This window comes from Poromitra crassiceps (assembly GCF_964638095.1).
Source record: "Poromitra crassiceps genome assembly, contig: HAP1_SCAFFOLD_58, whole genome shotgun sequence".
Classification (NCBI taxonomy): domain Eukaryota; kingdom Metazoa; phylum Chordata; class Actinopteri; order Beryciformes; family Melamphaidae; genus Poromitra; species Poromitra crassiceps.
The window spans coordinates 1,797,985-1,815,428 of NW_028152259.1; the positions used below are offsets into that span (position 1 = coordinate 1,797,985).

Below are 17,444 nucleotides of genomic sequence, written 5' to 3' on the forward strand. Positions count from 1 at the left end.
CAGGAGGCGCATCTCTCTGCCTGTTCACTTCACTCTCTGCAAAAGTTCCTCTTCTGTATTCTCTCTGGTTCATAATTGTATCCTCTTGTCACCAAGGTGAATGGCATATCATCCTCGCTATCAAAATCACTCATAAGACAAGCTAGGAAGATCATTGCTGACCCCTCTCATGTCTTGTATTCAGAATACGAACTGCTTCCATCTGGCAGGCGTTACAGAGTCCCAATCAAGAACAAAAAAAGACACCTCAACAGATACAAATACTCTTTCATCCCCATATCAGTCAGTCTCCTAAACTCAGGTCATAGGTAATGTATTGTTGATTGTACTGTAAATTATTGATGTTTGCACTTTGGTTGTGTGTTTGCACATGTCGGCACTGGTGTGCTATGCACTATTGTTTTTTGTTGTTGTTTTTGTTATGGCACTGTGTACCTATGTGGCAGCCTGTATGTCCAAGACAAATTTCCCTCGGGACAAATTAAAATAATCTTGAAATCTTGAAATAATCTTGAATCTTATTAGGCAAATCCTTCAACTAGGCAACACCACGAGACAGACTGAACAGGACTCCCTCGTATGATATGAGATGATCTTTGCGGTTGGTGTAAACTTAGAGGCCATCTGATGAAGCGCATCACCTCACACCTCCTGACAGACTGAGCTGAATCAGTTGTACACCGGGGCAGATAACCCGCAAAGAAGTTGTGTAAACGGGTGAATCATGGAAGTTGGAAACCCTCATTAGTGTTATGCTTGCCCCTGTCTTTACCCTGCCTTTTTGACACAAAATGGCCCCCGTGAAAAGGGTGTATTGGAGCAAACGAGTCAGAGAGATAACATTAGCGTCCCTTACTTAGCCTCTCAGCTGTAATAAACCTTTGCGAGTGACTGTGTATGTAGCCTGCCTGCATGTATGTGTTTACGTCACGGGTGACGGGTCGGGCTCTTATATTAACGCGGCTAACAGCTAACGGCTAACGATGTGACAACACAGTCTGTTGAGTGGGGAACAGAACAGACAAGATGGTGTCCCAGTACCTGGACAAAGACAGTGAAGAAGATGACGGTGATGATGGCGGTGAGGAACATGTCTCTCATGGGGAAATGGTCCTTGTCCAGCAGGTAGCACAGGGAGAAGGCGATGGCTCCTCGCAGGCCACCGTAGGCTATAATGAACTGGTCCTTGGTGGTCAGCTTGACGATGTGGAACTTGTTGATAACGTAGACCAGAGCAACCACACCTGGGAAGGACAATGTCATGAGAAACTGGGTTTGAGTGTGTGTGTGTAACAGATTTGGGTCAAATACTGTAATATTTGCTATTTTTTTTGCCTATTTACCGGTAGTTGCCAGAGTTGACCATTTAGGGCCATAGAATGGGGCTGTATCATAAAACTTACTGGCAGGTTTAGAGTAACGTTAGGGGCAGATACCGTCACGGTAGGGTGCTTCAAAATGCGAAATATTGGGAAGCGATTTGCAAATTTTGCATGACCCGTTTTCTCCATTCTTCCACCCATTTTGGTCACGGTCTATTGTAAAAATGAACGTTAACTAATGAAAATTATCATTTTGAAAAAGAGAAGATGACCATACACGTCACATAAACGTTTTAGCAGGTGCTGGAGTGTAGCAGAGATAAAGTAGCCTAAAGAGAAGGCTGCTGCCACCAATGCTCCTATATATTTATCTTACAGAGCATTGATAGGTCTTCATCAGGTGATGATCACCACTGACCAATTCATAATCTCAGTCAGTGACATCATAAACATTTGGTTTACCATGCCCAACATCATCTGCCATTCTAACATGTCTCTGCTGCCCATTGACAGATACAGACTCAGAGGCAGACTGTTGCATATGTCAAGCTTAATTAACATGTTGGTTGTGATTGGCTGTGATCACCTGTGTTGCAGCTGACTAATAACTAATGTGGATCCATCATGGTATTCACAATCATAATTCATAATTTTATGAATCGGGGTAAATTACCGTGGTGCAGATTTTGCGTGCTGCTGTTCTGTCACTGCAGAGTTTTATGAATTAGCCCTAATAAAAGTCAAATGACTTTTCTCTCTGATTGTGTGTTTTAATAAGCTACTCTATGTGAGATGGCTCCGTAGGCACTGAAGTGACCACAAACCCACTGACCGCTACAACTTAAAAACGGTTTTCCATCACAAGCTCTCCCATCACATGATGTGTGTGGCAGTATCTTGTGATGAGCTCGTGACTCTTGGCAACAACCAATGAAGTCACAGACAGACAGTATATCATCAAAAAAATCACTACAAGAGTGACGGTAGCAGCACGCCAAAAATTGAGATGCAAGACTTCAGATTTCCACTTTCTTTTTTTATTGAGGGTCAACGCGTTTCGGCATATGTGCCTTCATCAGAGCATGCTCTGCTCTGATGAAGGCACATATGCCGAAACGCGTTTAAATGCAAATTAAAACACCCTGGCCTTTTTATCTCTCTTATTCTTTTGAGCGGAGTGGAGCGGTGAGTGCGAGCGGGTGAAATCTGTATCGAGCGGGGAGCGGTCTGGAGCGGCCGTGAGCGCTGGAGCGGGTGGAAAGGACCGCTCTGGGAGCGAGGAGCGGTAATTATCACCGCTCCGCTACCCTAACCCTCTGGTGTATATATATGTATATATATATATATATATATATATATATATATATATGCTCTGCTCATTGCTTAACATATTATGTACAGTACTTGCTCTATAGTGAACTTTGTGACAAACGTGTTTCATAAGAAGCTATTCACTTGACTTGTGCATAGATTATCAACGGCAGTCCACCATGACATCATGTTTCCGTTTGAATGTATATCTTAACACACCCCCGCCTGCCATCACATATACGTTCAGAACGTTTGGAAAGCACTACAGTAGAGCTGACCTATGACCCGTGCCACCAGACACAGGATGACAGTGACCGTGACGAAGGTCCAGTTCCAGGAGTGCTGTCCGTCCACCGTGGCCACGCCCAGGAAGTTGAAGATGAGCGTCTCGCTGACGCTGCTCCACATCTTCAGGAAGTACTTGATGGTGGTGTGGGACTTGTGGGATATCTTGGCCTCCACGTAGGGTCGCATCACTGCCCCGCATGCTATCAACCTGTAAGGACAAGGGACAAGATGCTAATGCCTTTTGCATCAGTTGAATGGATAATAAAGTGAGTGAACATTTGATTGTTTTATGAGATTTGAATAGTTTCCTAACTCCTCAGAAAATGTTCGCTCTTCTTTCTGAATCTAGCTTTGATGGTCTTAGTATAAAAGCAAACATTATCAAATCACTGATTATTGCTTCTGAGAATAATATGGGAACAGCAGTGTTTCCCCTAGAAAAATTTCAGGCCTGGAGGGATTTCGAAATGTACCCCGACCGCAACGATGGGGGCCCTCACTGGCAACACTAAACTTTTAGCTAACCTGTTCGCATCCATGTACGCAATGGCATCCCAAGTATCATCATACTATTATGGGATGCGATGCGAACAGTTGTATTATGGGATGTGCGTTTCCCAGGCAACGACACACGTTGACACGTTTTGGAACAGCGCTGCACGCTGGCACAATGCTCCTAAAAGCAAAATGCTTATTGTTTTTAATGATTTGGCATCTTCTATTACTGTCAACACTGTCAACACCAGCATTGTTGTATTGTAATAATATGCCATAAAGGTTTATTGAAATTTTGGGGAAAGCAGGAAAAAAAATCAATCTTTTTTCTGGCCTGGCGGGGGCGCCGTTGGCCTGGAACACACTGGAACAGGCAATCTGAACAAAATAGCATTTTCAACTCTTCTCCAGCAACAAAGGGGAACAGTGATGTCAGAGGTTACTGCATAACAAATTGCTCCAATTTCCAGCCTAAGTTCCATTCTGATCAGAAAACACACACGACAGCCAGAGAGAGACGTCCCCATCCCAGTCTGGTAACCACTTCTACTATCATGTCAAAGATGCATTCTGATCAGGAAAACACACACGACAGCCAGAGAGAGACGTCCCCATCCCAGTCTGGTAACCACTTCTCCATCATGTCAAAGATGCATTCTGATCAGAAAACACACACGACAGCCAGAGAGAGACGTCCCCATCCCAGTCTGGTAACCACTTCTACTATCATGTCAAAGATGCATTCTGATCAGAAAACACACACGACAGCCAGAGAGAGACGTCCCCATCCCAGTCTGGTAACCACTTCTACTATCATGTCAAAGATGCATTCTGATCAGAAAACACACACGACAGCCAGAGAGAGACGTCCCCATCCCAGTCTGGTAACCACTTCTCCATCATGTCAAAGATGCATTCTGATCAGAAAACACACACGACAGCCAGAGAGAGACGTCCCCATCCCAGTCTGGTAACCACTTCTCCATCATGTCAAAGATGCATTCTGATCAGAAAACACACACGACAGCCAGAGAGAGACGTCCCCATCCCAGTCTGGTAACCACTTCTACTATCATGTCAAAGATGCATTCTGATCAGGAAAACACACACGACAGCCAGAGAGAGACGTCCCCATCCCAGTCTGGTAACCACTTCTCCATCATGTCAAAGATGCATTCTGATCAGAAAACACACACGACAGCCAGAGAGAGACGTCCCCATCCCAGTCTGGTAACCACTTCTACTATCATGTCAAAGATGCATTCTGATCAGAAAACACACACGACAGCCAGAGAGAGACGTCCCCATCCCAGTCTGGTAACCACTTCTCCATCATGTCAAAGATGCATTCTGATCAGAAAACACACACGACAGCCAGAGAGAGACGTCCCCATCCCAGTCTGGTAACCACTTCTCCATCATGTCAAAGATGCATTCTGATCAGAAAACACACACGACAGCCAGAGAGAGACGTCCCCATCCCAGTCTGGTAACCACTTCTACTATCATGTCAAAGATGCATTCTGATCAGGAAAACACACACGACAGCCAGAGAGAGATGTCCCCATCCCAGTCTGGTAACCACTTCTCCATCATGTCAAAGATACATTCTGATCAGGAAAACACACACGACAGCCAGAGAGAGACGTCCCCATCCCAGTCTGGTAACCACTTCTCCATCATGTCAAAGATACATTCTGATCAGGAAAACACACACGACAGCCAGAGAGAGATGTCCCCATCCCAGTCTGGTAACCACTTCTACTATCATGTCAAAGATACATTCTGATCAGGAAAACACACACGACAGCCAGAGAGAGATGTCCCCACCCCAGTCTGGTAACCACTTCTACTATCATGTCAAAGATGCAGAGGCCGAAAAACTAATGTCATCCAAGTTGCATAAGGCACTACAGCTGCTCATCATTCCACCTCTACAGCAATATTGGATTGCCTCAGGAGGTCCCTGAAGACCATCAAGGACACAAACCACCCCCACATGTGAACCACATGTTCTCCCTGTTACCCTCAGGGAGGAGATACACTGTCCCAAAAGCACGCACAAATCGCTTGAGGGACAGTTTCTTCCCGCAGGCCACGAGACTCCTTAACATACACAAATAAACTCCCAACAATCATGTAGTAGCTGTACTGCAGCTGCTACCATTACGTATGTTTAATTCTAATTAGGTCTATGCTATTTGCACCTGTGCAAACAGAATGTTTAATTATTAAACATTATTATAATTATGTTTAAATTATGTCTATACTGTTTGCACCTATGTGCAGTGAATATGTCACTGTTTTTTGGCTTGTTTTATTGCTTGTTGTGTCTCTTGTTGTTTTTGCACTCATATGCCCTGCTATTTTGCACTATGTTGTAACGGAGTCTACAGCACAAGAATTTCACACGTGATACTTGTACTACGGACTGGAGTGACAATACAAATCTTGAATCTTGAATCTTGGATTGGCTATAAGGGCATGAGGGAGGGGTGAGAAAAGGAATTGACACTGGGAAGCTGTTTCATGACTCTTATATCAGGGGCTCAGGGGCTCCTGGCCTTTCAACAGACTGTCCTTGACTGAGCGTCTCCGAGGTGCTCTTTTAAGAGAGGCATTAAATAGACCAATGGCCACAGGCAGGAATGATTTCCTGTGCCTCTCCGTATTGCATCTAGGTGGAATCAGTCTCTCACTGAACGTACTCCTGTGTTTGACTAGCACGCCGTGGAGTGGGTGTGAGTCGTTGCTCATGATGGAGCGTAGCCTGGACAACGTTCTCTTCTCTGACACCGCAGTCAGAGAGCCCAGATCCAGCCCCACAATGTCCCTGGCCTTACGGATCAGTTTGTTGAGTCTGTTGGCGTCCGCTGCCTTCAGCCTGCTGCCCCAGCACACAATAGCATACAGTGCTTCCCCACCTGGTTCTACAAGTCCTGGATCTCCCGCTGATGTTTCTCATCCTTGATTTTGGAGATGAGCTCTTGGGTCAGCATCCACTCCTTCGCCCCCTGCTCACTGCAGAGGTCAAAGTAGTGGATTCTCTCCTCCTTCAGGCGTGTTGTCAACCTAAAAGAGACAGGCGAGCAGTGAAACTGTGGGTCAGGCAATTTATACATGAATGAATAAAAACAGCTTCATCAGAAGTCCTGTCGTTTTTTCTGAGTCACAAATGAGAAATGGTCTCTTGTCGTACAACCAGCACTCATGAAAAGAAATGAAAAAAGAAGAGAGACTCACATTCCCTTCAAGTGTTTTGAGTCCTTAGGTGCTTACCTGTTGATCTCTAGCTCCTGTTCCTCACGCTGTCCTTTCAGCTTCTCCAGACTGCGTTTCAACTGGATGTTCTCAGTCTGTATAGATAGATGGTTACAGAGTGAGATGAGAAACAGTAAATGTACAGTATGAAATAGGCCACGCCCATCACGGGGGAAAAGCACAGTTCATTTCCACACACCAGTGTCATTTTCCTTGAATTAAACATAGCTAAAAGCTGTTGTGTGGTGGGCTGCGCAGACAACAAATGTAAAAAAAAATCGCCAGTTAACATTTTTTTGTACTCCCAAGGAAAACAAGGAAGCCATTGAGAATTGGCAAGAAGAAAAATGTGGATGTTGCTGTCAATGAAGTAAGTTGGAGTGTTCATCTTCCGCATATACGATATTTTTGTGCAACACCCGACCATGCACGCGACATAGGAGGAATGCCAGGATTGGAGGGGAGATTGTGTTTTCCCCCGTTTTGGGCGTGGTTTCTGAATGATGGCACGCTCCGCAGTGTCTCTATGGGGGGGAGGTAGGTGGAGTTTAACAGTTTATGAAAACTCATTCAAATTCATGTGTGCTTCTTCATGCTCTACCTTGCTGTTCCAGCTGCTTGGTCAGCACGGCCACATCCTGCTCCATCCGCCAGTTGCTGCAGGCATCGGTCATGAGCAGAAGGTCATGGAGAGGAGACCAGCTGCCACTGGAATGAAGGCAAATTAAAGTATTACATTTTAATGCCAAATATTGTTCCAACTGTAGGGCTGTCCCAAATACTAATTTACCTCTGGATTCAAATGCTAGCCCTACATTACGCCCTTTGAAGACATTTGATAAATCACACAAGCTTTCAGATCAAGTCCAGAATTATACCTGGTTGAAGGAGAAGGCACTGTTTCACAGAACCATGTCGCTGGGCGGTGGGCTGGGAGCTCTGGCTTGTTTGTTAACTGTAAAAAGATTGAAACAAAGTCATGACATTTAGTCTAAAGACAGGTAGGTAATTTTTTATTTATTTATTTCAGGGACAGTGCAACATTAATGAACATTTGCATGTAAATGTGCCGGATTATAGCCTTAGCTAATTTCCATCCGTAGTCCCTCGACAGGTGAGGTACAAAAAAGTTTAAAAAGAAGAAATAGAAAAATTAGTGCATACATAGGGCAACTGACAGGGGTGCAATGTAGGTGACACATACATACACATAGGGTAAAAAGGAGAGGAGACATACATATACATGAAGGAGGCATTTAACTTTGCAATTCAAGTGGGCACATACAGACCTTCAATTCCGGTATGTAATACAAATAAAACAAAAACAGGAAACATTAGGGACATTGACCAAGGTAGACATAGGACTTACAAGGATATATATATACAAAAACAACACATGAAACAAAAGGGTTTAGATATGGTCGCAGTTTTGATTTGATCTGAGCCATGACTTTAACAGCCCCTTAAAGGTGTGAAAACTGCTACTCTCTCTGACTGACATTGGTAGGCTATTCCACAGTTTGCTACCCCTGTAGGACAAAACATTTTGTCCGACAGAGGACCGTCTCAGAGGTAGTTCACAGTCACCTCTCGACGAGCTTCGCGTGGTGTTCTGGGTAGCTCTCCGTTTGATAAAGCATTCTAAAGGAGGTGGTGCTAGCCCATGAAGGATTTTATAAATCATACAGGCAATTTAAAAAAAATTATAATTGTCAAAGCTGAGGAGCTTGTACTTTAGAAGTATATTGCAATGATGGTAAGATAGGTTTCTTATCTAAAATTTGCAGGGCCTTTTTATATAGAGACTCGACGGGCTTCAAGGTGGTTACTCCTGTGAAGGACCAGTGAGGCAGTAGTCTATATGTGCAAAAATCATTGAATGGAGAAAGGTTAGAGCCGCACTGTCAGTCAGAGATGCTCTAATCTGCCTAAAATTGCAGAGATTGAATTTTAGAGTGTTCGATACCTTTTTTATATGACTCTTGAAAGAGAGTCATATAATAATAGCTCGTAAAATAACAGGTTAGTGATGTGAGTGACCCACTTACCCAGCTGTGAAGTGACTTCAGGCCCATGGCCACGTTAATTAGCATGGCTGCCATTTTCCAGTTGAACTGATGAGTTGTAGGAGTTCACTTGTTGGTTTGCAACCTGGCAATGTAAAAAAATATTTAATTATAATTAATGTGAAAATCAACTTTTCTCCATCAGATATAGATCAACACATAAGCACAGTGAAACTATAAAAGGCACTTATAGGAACATGTCCACATATATGTGAGTCACAGCACTAAAACCAGGGTTAGTCAGCAGCATGATAATCGCATTCTGAGAAACATTCAGTCAACAAATGAACTACGGTAACTACATCAGATTTCTCAAGACAGCCTGACACGCCCACACAGTCCGCGGGAGAAAATACACTCTAAAAACTAATTGATTCTCATGACTTTTGCCATGACTGTCAAACCTAAATTTATATACTTTGCGACGTTCATCATCGTTCAAATTTGGCTGGTGGCTTATTAACATAGGGTCCTGTGATGTGATGAACTCAAAATGCTAAATAATAAATAAATATTTCTGGTTTCCAGGGACTTTAAATATCAACAACTAGCCAACAGATATTATTAAAGCTGGTGGGCTTCATGGAAAGAGTGTGACTCGGTTGACCGTTATATCAAACTGGTAATTCAGTGTCGTTTTATTGCCACACAACTAACGTTATTAGCTCACAACTAACAACTATGTTCCAGGTCATCTCAAAAACAATGCAACGGACACAGCGTAGCGTTACATTAGGCCTTGGCCACACTGATCCGTGGTGTCTGTCCGTGTGCGTTCATTTCTCTGTTCACTTCCATTCATTTTCAATGACAGCTGTCCGACTGTCCGTGGAGTACTCAGAAGCATACGTATCCAGAAGATTTGCATACGTTTTGATGGACAGAAAGTTGAAGAGGGATGAACTTTTTCTGGATAGACGTATCGGATGGTCGGATAGTCACTGTCCGTTTAGCCAATCAGAGTCGAGGTCTCGAGAGGAGGCGTTCCGAGATTTGTTTCAACTTTTCAAAGAAGATGCCGGCCGAGGCGGTGAAGAAGGCTATAATTAATGCTGTGTACACCATCCCGCTGTTGTCCAACGTGCCACATTGCTCTTAAAGGGCTCGCGCCGCATTAACTACAGTAATAATCACATGGGGGGAAAAAACACATTTTCACATGAGTGGGGCACGCGCAAATACCACCGTGACGTCACGATGTACCAAATCGCCCATTCATTTGAGGGCACAAAAAAAAGCAGGTTTGAACCCATAGAGGGAACTTATGCTGCTGAAATGATAGGGGTTTGTACAATTTTAACAGATTGGTCACAGATGTGGAGATTTTGACCAGAATCCTTCACATACCACCCCAAAAGCCATATATATTGGTTAAAAGCTGAAAAAGGTGTTTGGGGGTTTAGTCCTGCTTTAACTATACTTACTAGTTTCAACTACATTTGCTGGGCAGTCATTATTGGTGTCTACAAAAACAACATTTTGATTGAGTTAAAGGCTACAATGTAACAATGAGAACAATTAGACTACCATAACCTGAACATTACTGAATTTAGTTCATTGATACACAAATTTCAAACCAACTCACTAAGTTAATTTGAACCCAAGTAGCTGCCAAAATAATGGAAGCATTCAAGTAATTGAGGGATGCATTATTATAGAAAGCAGGCTAAATTGGCACCCCCCAATGGGGGGGAAATCGACAGGATGTTTTATTTTATTATTCTCGTGAATTCCTGCCCAGCTTGATCTGCTCTGTGCTGCTTGACGTGACTCTTGAGAGAAGCTAAAATACACAGGCTGATTTGTGGAGCAGAGCGGAGAGCCGCTTCGGGGACGCCTCTGGTGGACACAAGTATTCACTAGACAGGCTACGTCCGCCTCATCTCGCCGTCGTAATGCAACGTTTCCTGGTGGAATCTCAATCTGCCCGGCTGCCCGGCAGAGACTTTAGTCCCAAAAGAGAAAAAAAACTTGAATGGATTTGCATCAAAGGAGATTTAGAAGTGAGTAGACGCAAATCCGTCTGAAGAATAAGTAAGTAGACGCGTCTACCTGCGTTTAACCAGACCGTTTAACGTCTCACATTCAAAGCACTTCATACTCCCAGAGCTGGCGTAAGCCATATAAAAACCCTCTGGCTTTACCCAAAATTAAAACGTCCAGAGTTTGTGTCTTTGAAAACAAACTGCTAAAGCTGCGTTCACACCGACCTATTAAATTTTTTCGCTGGCATCGAGTTTACATACAAAGTCAATGCAAACGAGCGATTGAGCGTATATTCGCCCGGGAGAAAAATCGCTGGGCGTCCGAGCGACAGAGACAGAACGATAGGGCGAAAATACGCCCGAGATGAAATATCCCAACTCGAGCGAAATTACGCTGGCATCAGTCGCTCGCTGTTCAACGCTGATTGGCTGCCGTGTGAGAGTGAGTCAAGGATCACACTGGCTTGGAACAAACCGCTGGTTTATTGTGTGGCAACAAACTGCATTGACAGCTGATTGACAGGCTGACAGCTGACATGAAGTGAAGTCTGTACTACCGGTATAGAGCTCGCATTAGGAGCACGCTGATAGGCTTAGCTTGTAAACAACTACGGTGGCTCGGCCTCGTAGTGGACAAACATCATGACATTGCGTAACGTTATAGCCCCCACATGTCCGTCAATTATTGTGCCTGTTGACGAGCGATTTAAACAGAGCGACAGAGCGATTCCAAAGGGTTGAATCGAGCGACAGAGAGAAAAATAAATATCTCGGTGTGAACACAGCTTAACCAAGGCCAAGACAATAAGCACGTTTCCTTCACAACAACTGGCCAGGTGGCACAATTTCATCTGTTTTCCTCTAGGAGGCAGCCAAACTTCATTTGTCTGAAACATCAAAGCGCTATAATGAAGAAAATGTGAGTTAAGGTTAAGTTCTGGTCCCACACCGGCCCGCCCAGTTGTTTAGTGGTGGAAAAAGCTGAGTGGACTTTCTAGCGGTCTGCAGAGGGAGTGTGTTTTACCCGCATTTCTTCTTCTGGGTGTGTCTTGCTTTGATGAGGGCCAGGATGGCTGCTTCATCATAGTGGTGGTTGCACTTCTTATTCTTCATGGGATTCACCATATCCACCTTGAGAAGCATAATAATGCAATTAGTAAGATAGAACCTAACGAGTGGTTGTCGACTCAACATGGGGTCTGGGGACCATCAGGGGGTCCCCAGTAAGCTGGTGATTTGTTAAAGTTAAACATTTCATTGACAGGGTGGGTCTGGGTAGTGTAGAGGTATAATAAGCACTCGCCTACCACCACGGAGACCCGGGTTCAATTCCCGGGCAGCGGTATTTTCGGCGTGCTCAAGACGTTCCTACAGACACAATTGCCCGTGTCTATCGGTGGGAAGCCAGCGGCGTATGAGTCCTGGTCGCTGCACTAGCACCTCCTCTGGTCAGTTGGGGCGCCTGTTCGGGGGGGAGGGGAACAAGCTAGTTCACACGACTTCATCATCTGTCAATAATGCCCCGACCCACCTCACCAGGTAGGACTATGTGAACATGGGTGAAAAGACGAGGGTAGTAAACATTATCCAGCTGTTTGGGTGTGTTATCGTCAAAAACCCAGTCTAGCATCATCTCTGTTGAAATTTTACTTCCAGGCAGGGGGGGGATATTTAGTGATTTGGGGGCAAGTGCAGCAGACAGATAGTGTCTTGCTTTATTTGTATTTTGCTTTCCCTAGCTGAATGTTGGTATTGGCAGTGGTAGGAGATTTAAATTCTTATATAATGCTGGATATTTAAATTAATAATAAAAACGCACCCATTAAGATTTTGCACCTTTTTTTCTTTCTCCAACTCTCTTTCTTATAGTATATAAATAATCTGATGCAAAAAACAATCGGGACACCCTCCACGTGAACATGCAAAACGGAGGGTTAAGGGCCAAGGGGTGACTTATCATTATGAGAACATGAAGTAGCTATGTAACGAACCTCCCGTGCTGCCGACAGCCTGCTCTGTTTGCTGTCCGAGTGTCCGTCACATAGATAACATCTCCCGCTTTATCTCCCGCTGCTGTTTGTAATCGATATATGGCCTTATTCCATACAAGCAGCAATTTAATTGAATCGTCCATAATCTTGAAATCAGATCATATCTCTATGCTAAGATAGGCTGCTACGCTACAAAACACAACAGACGGAGTGAACTCTGACCTGCCCCGGGTGTGCTTCATGAGAAGAAGCGAGAAGCGCTTCTGTTTGGTAACAGAATAAGAAGAGAAAACCACAGAAGAAGAACATAAGCACATCTGAGGTTCATTACATAGCTAATTCATGTTCCCATAATTATATAACAACCAACTGCGAGGTGACAGAAAATATGTTATTTACAGTGTGAACGACATATGCCCCATTTACGCCTGTTTTGGCCAGTTCCAGGACTCTACTTGGATCTGAATATCTTCTAGGGAGATCAGAATGAAACCAAAGTTATTTGGGCGAGTAAAACATATTTTAAGCTGGAAATAAGGTCTGGGGTGTAAAAAACAGGAATTCTCCTTTAAGAATGAACAATAGAGCGACTTGTCAGTGGGACGACAAAGACGGGAGGACGTTCACCCAAGCCTTAAGTGGGGGGTTGAGTCAGTCAGGGGGTGAGTTCCTCCATGGCTCCTCCTCGCAGGGCGCTGGACATGGCCCTACTGCGGGCCAGCCTGGAGTTGGAGGGAGGAGAGAGCCTCATGGAGCAGACCAGGGCTCCCACCTCCTCCTGCTTCTCGTCGTGCTGGAGCCTCATGGAGCAGACCAGGGCTTCCACCTCCTCCTGCTGCTCCTCGTGCTGGGACAGCTGCCGGTTGAAGGCGATAGCGTGCGCAGCGAACTGGGTCAAGTCTTTGGTGCTGCTGTTCCTGTCAGGAGAGAGAAGGGAGAAGAGCATCTGTAAGATCATGGATGCCTGTCTTTAACTAACTCTTCTGGTCCGAAAACGCCTACTGTCCGTTTGGAGTATGAAGACAAACAGTTTTGGGGACTCCAGAACGGGAGAACTCTCTCTCACACACACACACACACACACACACACACACACACACACACACACACACACACACACACACACACACACACACACACACACACACACACACACACACACACACACACACACACACACACACACACACACACACACACACGGTTGAATGCTCTCATTTAGGACACTTCATGCCCAAAAGAACATGTGGGGCCAAGTAAAAGTTAGCTTTCCTGCTCAGGACTAGACAGGAAGTGGTGCGATTTTGCTGCGTCAAGTTACCTACTGTAGGAGTTAACCAGGGTGAGACAGGAAGTAGAGCGATTTTGCCTTCAGAGTAAAAGCTTAGATTGTGAAACTTTTTTTCAGATTTCCCCTCCATTTGTACTTGGCCAATTTCCCCCTGCTGCCCAGGGTCACTGCTCCACCCTCTGCCAATCTGGGGAGAGCCGTAGACTAGCTCCATGCTTCCTCCAAGACATGCCAGCCGCTTCAGGACACATACCCTTAATCTGGCTTCCCACCCGCAGACCCATTGCCCGACACCCGACGGTAACCCGGGGGCGCGAACCTGCGACCCTCATGTTGGTAGGCAGGGAATCTACCGCTACACTACCCGGACGGCCTAGATTGTGAAACTTTTGAGAAAAGTTGGAAAATAAAGCTGGGCTGTGCAGAGCAACAGAAAAGGTTTGAGAGGTATAAAAGTATAATGTAATAGTATAAACGCACCACACATTGTCCAGTCTTCAGAAAGTAATACAATTATTTATGTATTATGTATTAATTAATTTAATTTAATTAATTAAAATGTATTTATCAATGTCCTTTGTTGCTCTGTAAAGCACTTTGCACAAGCACTGACAATTGTTTAAAGGGCTTTAGAGATGAATTTGACAGTTTTCAAAGCTATCTGCTTTTACCTTTGGAGAAAATGAGGAGTTGGAAGATCTCTCTCTGGAGCATTCTGGGGAAATGAAAACACCAGCATGGGTTCTTCATGTACACTTTAACTTTTAAATAACCACAAAATAAAGACTGTGAAATAAACTCCTAATTGTATTACTAATAAATGCCACTGGATGAATTAGAGTACCAGTAGTCATGTGTAAATACAAGTTTAGAAGACACCTACCCCCTGCACCCAGGGGTGCTGGAGGACCTGAGCAGCACTGAGACGCAGAGTGGCATCCCGGACCAGCAGCTTGGATATGAGGTCTTTGGCTCCCTCTGAGATGTGAGCCCAGTCCTTGTCTGGAAACTCATACTTGGCCCTCCTGGATGCTCTCAAACAGGTGACTCTGAGGAGAGATAATATCCCAGAAAATTGGTTAAAGCCCCAATCAGTAAGATTTTTGACATTTTTTACTGAAATATAACAGCTTTTTATTCACAGGACATGGTAGATTGACTTTTAATAGGGAGACCCTCGTCTTTATTTATCCCACACCGCCCTCCATTGGCCAGCACTGGGACTAAGCAGTTTGTCTGTCACGTCCCGTAGCAAGAAAAAAGAAAAAAGAGAAGCATGCGCTGTACAGCGGAAGCGCTGTGCTCATGAAAACGAGGAAGTAACTCGATTCGGATTTGCTACGAAAATGATGTTTCACCCGATGTCACAACATGTACATAGAGCTTTCTGGCGCTGTGTTTTGTTGACTTTGAACAGCGATATCGTTATCGATACTAATGCACGCAGAGGGCGCAGTTGGAAACTTACTGAATGGGGCTTTAATATTGTTCATATATCACAGTTTCGTAGTGTTACAGTCATCCCCCTTTCGCATGTAGATATGATCAATATTTATGTCTATTTGTTGTGGCTGTTCATCTTTTGATCTGCTCTGCTCATTTAGAAGGATATAGAGGCACCCTTTATACCTCTATATCACCTCTTTGTCCGTATGGTGCCTTTTTGTCCATACGGGGCTGCCATAGGCGTACTTAAAATGGCGTCTGCCTCGGCCCTCGAGAGGTCAGTCTGGTACGCACAACCACATCACCTGTGGACAGTTAATATTAGTGTCTGTCTCATTTTGCTTTGCTTTGTCACGTCTGTCCGGTCTCGTGTTTATGGGACGTCTTTGATCACGTGAGGACGGTCCTGGATCCCCTCACGTAGGATGCTTCTGGAGGCCACATCAGCTAAAGCCTCCAACCTACAGTATAGCAGACTCCAAACTAATTCAACCCTACTCAACGCATGCCTACATTCACCCATTCACTAGGGCTGGCACGGATCACGGATAATCCGTGACCCGTACGGATCAGCCCCCACGGTTCGGAACGCGGTTCGGAACATCAATAGTCCGCGGACCCCCCCCCCCCCCCCCCTTCGTTTCATTTAACGTTTAATGTTAGTGTATGAGAACGCCCAGCGCAGCCAGACACAGACAGGCATAATCATGGCAAGCACAATTGAGCTTCCTCATCCCTTGTCGCTGCTGTAAAGTATGTCTGAAGGCTGTGGCTAGTGGCTACTAAAGACAGAGTCACACAAACTTATTTCAACACCTCTGAAAAAGCACAGGAATGCGATCAGCGTGTTGCGCGCTGCACAAGATAACGAGAGCCACAACACACACACACACACACACACACACACACACACACACACGCGCGCACACGTTTCACAAACACATTATCACCGGACGGTGAAATGTTGCCTTAGGACACATAACAACAAAACAACACGTGGGGCCACTGAGTAGCTTAACGTAGCATCAACGTTATATTTCCAGACTGACCTGGTCTGGTCTGTAGGTCTGTACCCGTGTCATGTGACTGGTGCAAGCAACAGCCACGAAGTTAGGCATAGCAGTGCCACCTAAAACAGGAAGTTGGGTCGTTCTGCCTTCAGAGTAAAAGCATACATTGTGTCACTTATGAGAAAAAAATATTTTTTGAGCTGTGCAGGGCAACAAATGGTTAGAGAATTATAATAGTATTAAAAAAATCTAATCGAAAATCTAATTTTGAGAGAAAAAATCTGATATATATATTTTTTTGCTGATCCGAAAAATCCGTGATCCGTGGCTCAAAATCCGTCACGCGATCCGATCCGTGGGTTTTCTGATCCGTGCCAGCCCTACCATTCACACACACATTCATACACCAGTGGCGGCAAGCTACCATGCAGGGTGCTGGCACAGCCATCGGGAGCAATTTGGGGTTCAGTGCCTTGCACAAGGACACTTCGACGTGTGGACTGGAGGAGCCGGGGATGGAACCACCAACCTTCTGATTAGTGGACGACCCGCTCTACCTCCTGAGCCACAGCTGCCTACATAATATGTTATCTAGACAGAAAGAAAAGTTTTCTGTCAATAGATGAGTTCTATTTAGAAAAGGTTCTATTTGGAAAGGAACATTTCCCCCCCACAAAGACACACTACCTTCTAACGGTGCAAACACACTGGAAATGGAAGCATGTGGATAGTTTAATTTCGGCGTCCTTGTTAACGGAGTAGACGGACCACACCGGCCGTGGCGTGGCACGGGGTGGGACCACACCGGCCGTGGCGTGGCACGGGGTGGGACCACACCGGCCGTGGCGTGGCACGGGGTGGGACCACACCGGCCGTGGCGTGGCACGGGGTGGGACCACACCGGCTGTGGCGTGGCACGGGGCGGGCGGCTCCTGCCCTGCAGCGAGCGTTTCTGCGTCTGGCCTATTTTTGACACGA

General features: G+C 45.1%; 1 protein-coding gene across 1 annotated transcript in view; it reads right to left on the reverse strand.

Annotated features, from left to right (window-relative positions):
* The window catches only part of LOC310800740 (uncharacterized protein), a gene marked incomplete at its 3' end in the record, with an annotated part of 30,569 nt that extends 13,983 nt beyond the window's left edge, over positions 1–16,586 (reverse strand). The window contains exons 1-12 of the mRNA XM_083664667.1: positions 16,506–16,586; positions 14,894–15,059; positions 14,682–14,725; positions 13,347–13,636; positions 11,753–11,859; positions 8,726–8,828; positions 7,556–7,632; positions 7,279–7,385; positions 6,696–6,772; positions 6,341–6,488; positions 2,912–3,129; positions 1,042–1,244 (exon numbers count right to left, since the gene is read on the reverse strand). Coding sequence (XP_083520793.1) covers positions 1,042–1,244; positions 2,912–3,129; positions 6,341–6,381 — 462 coding nt within the window. The 5' untranslated portion in view covers positions 6,382–6,488; positions 6,696–6,772; positions 7,279–7,385; ... (5 more) ...; positions 14,894–15,059; positions 16,506–16,586. The remainder of the gene's footprint in view (positions 1–1,041; positions 1,245–2,911; positions 3,130–6,340; positions 6,489–6,695; positions 6,773–7,278; positions 7,386–7,555; positions 7,633–8,725; positions 8,829–11,752; positions 11,860–13,346; positions 13,637–14,681; positions 14,726–14,893; positions 15,060–16,505) is intronic.
* Between the last annotated feature and the right edge of the window lie 858 nt (positions 16,587–17,444).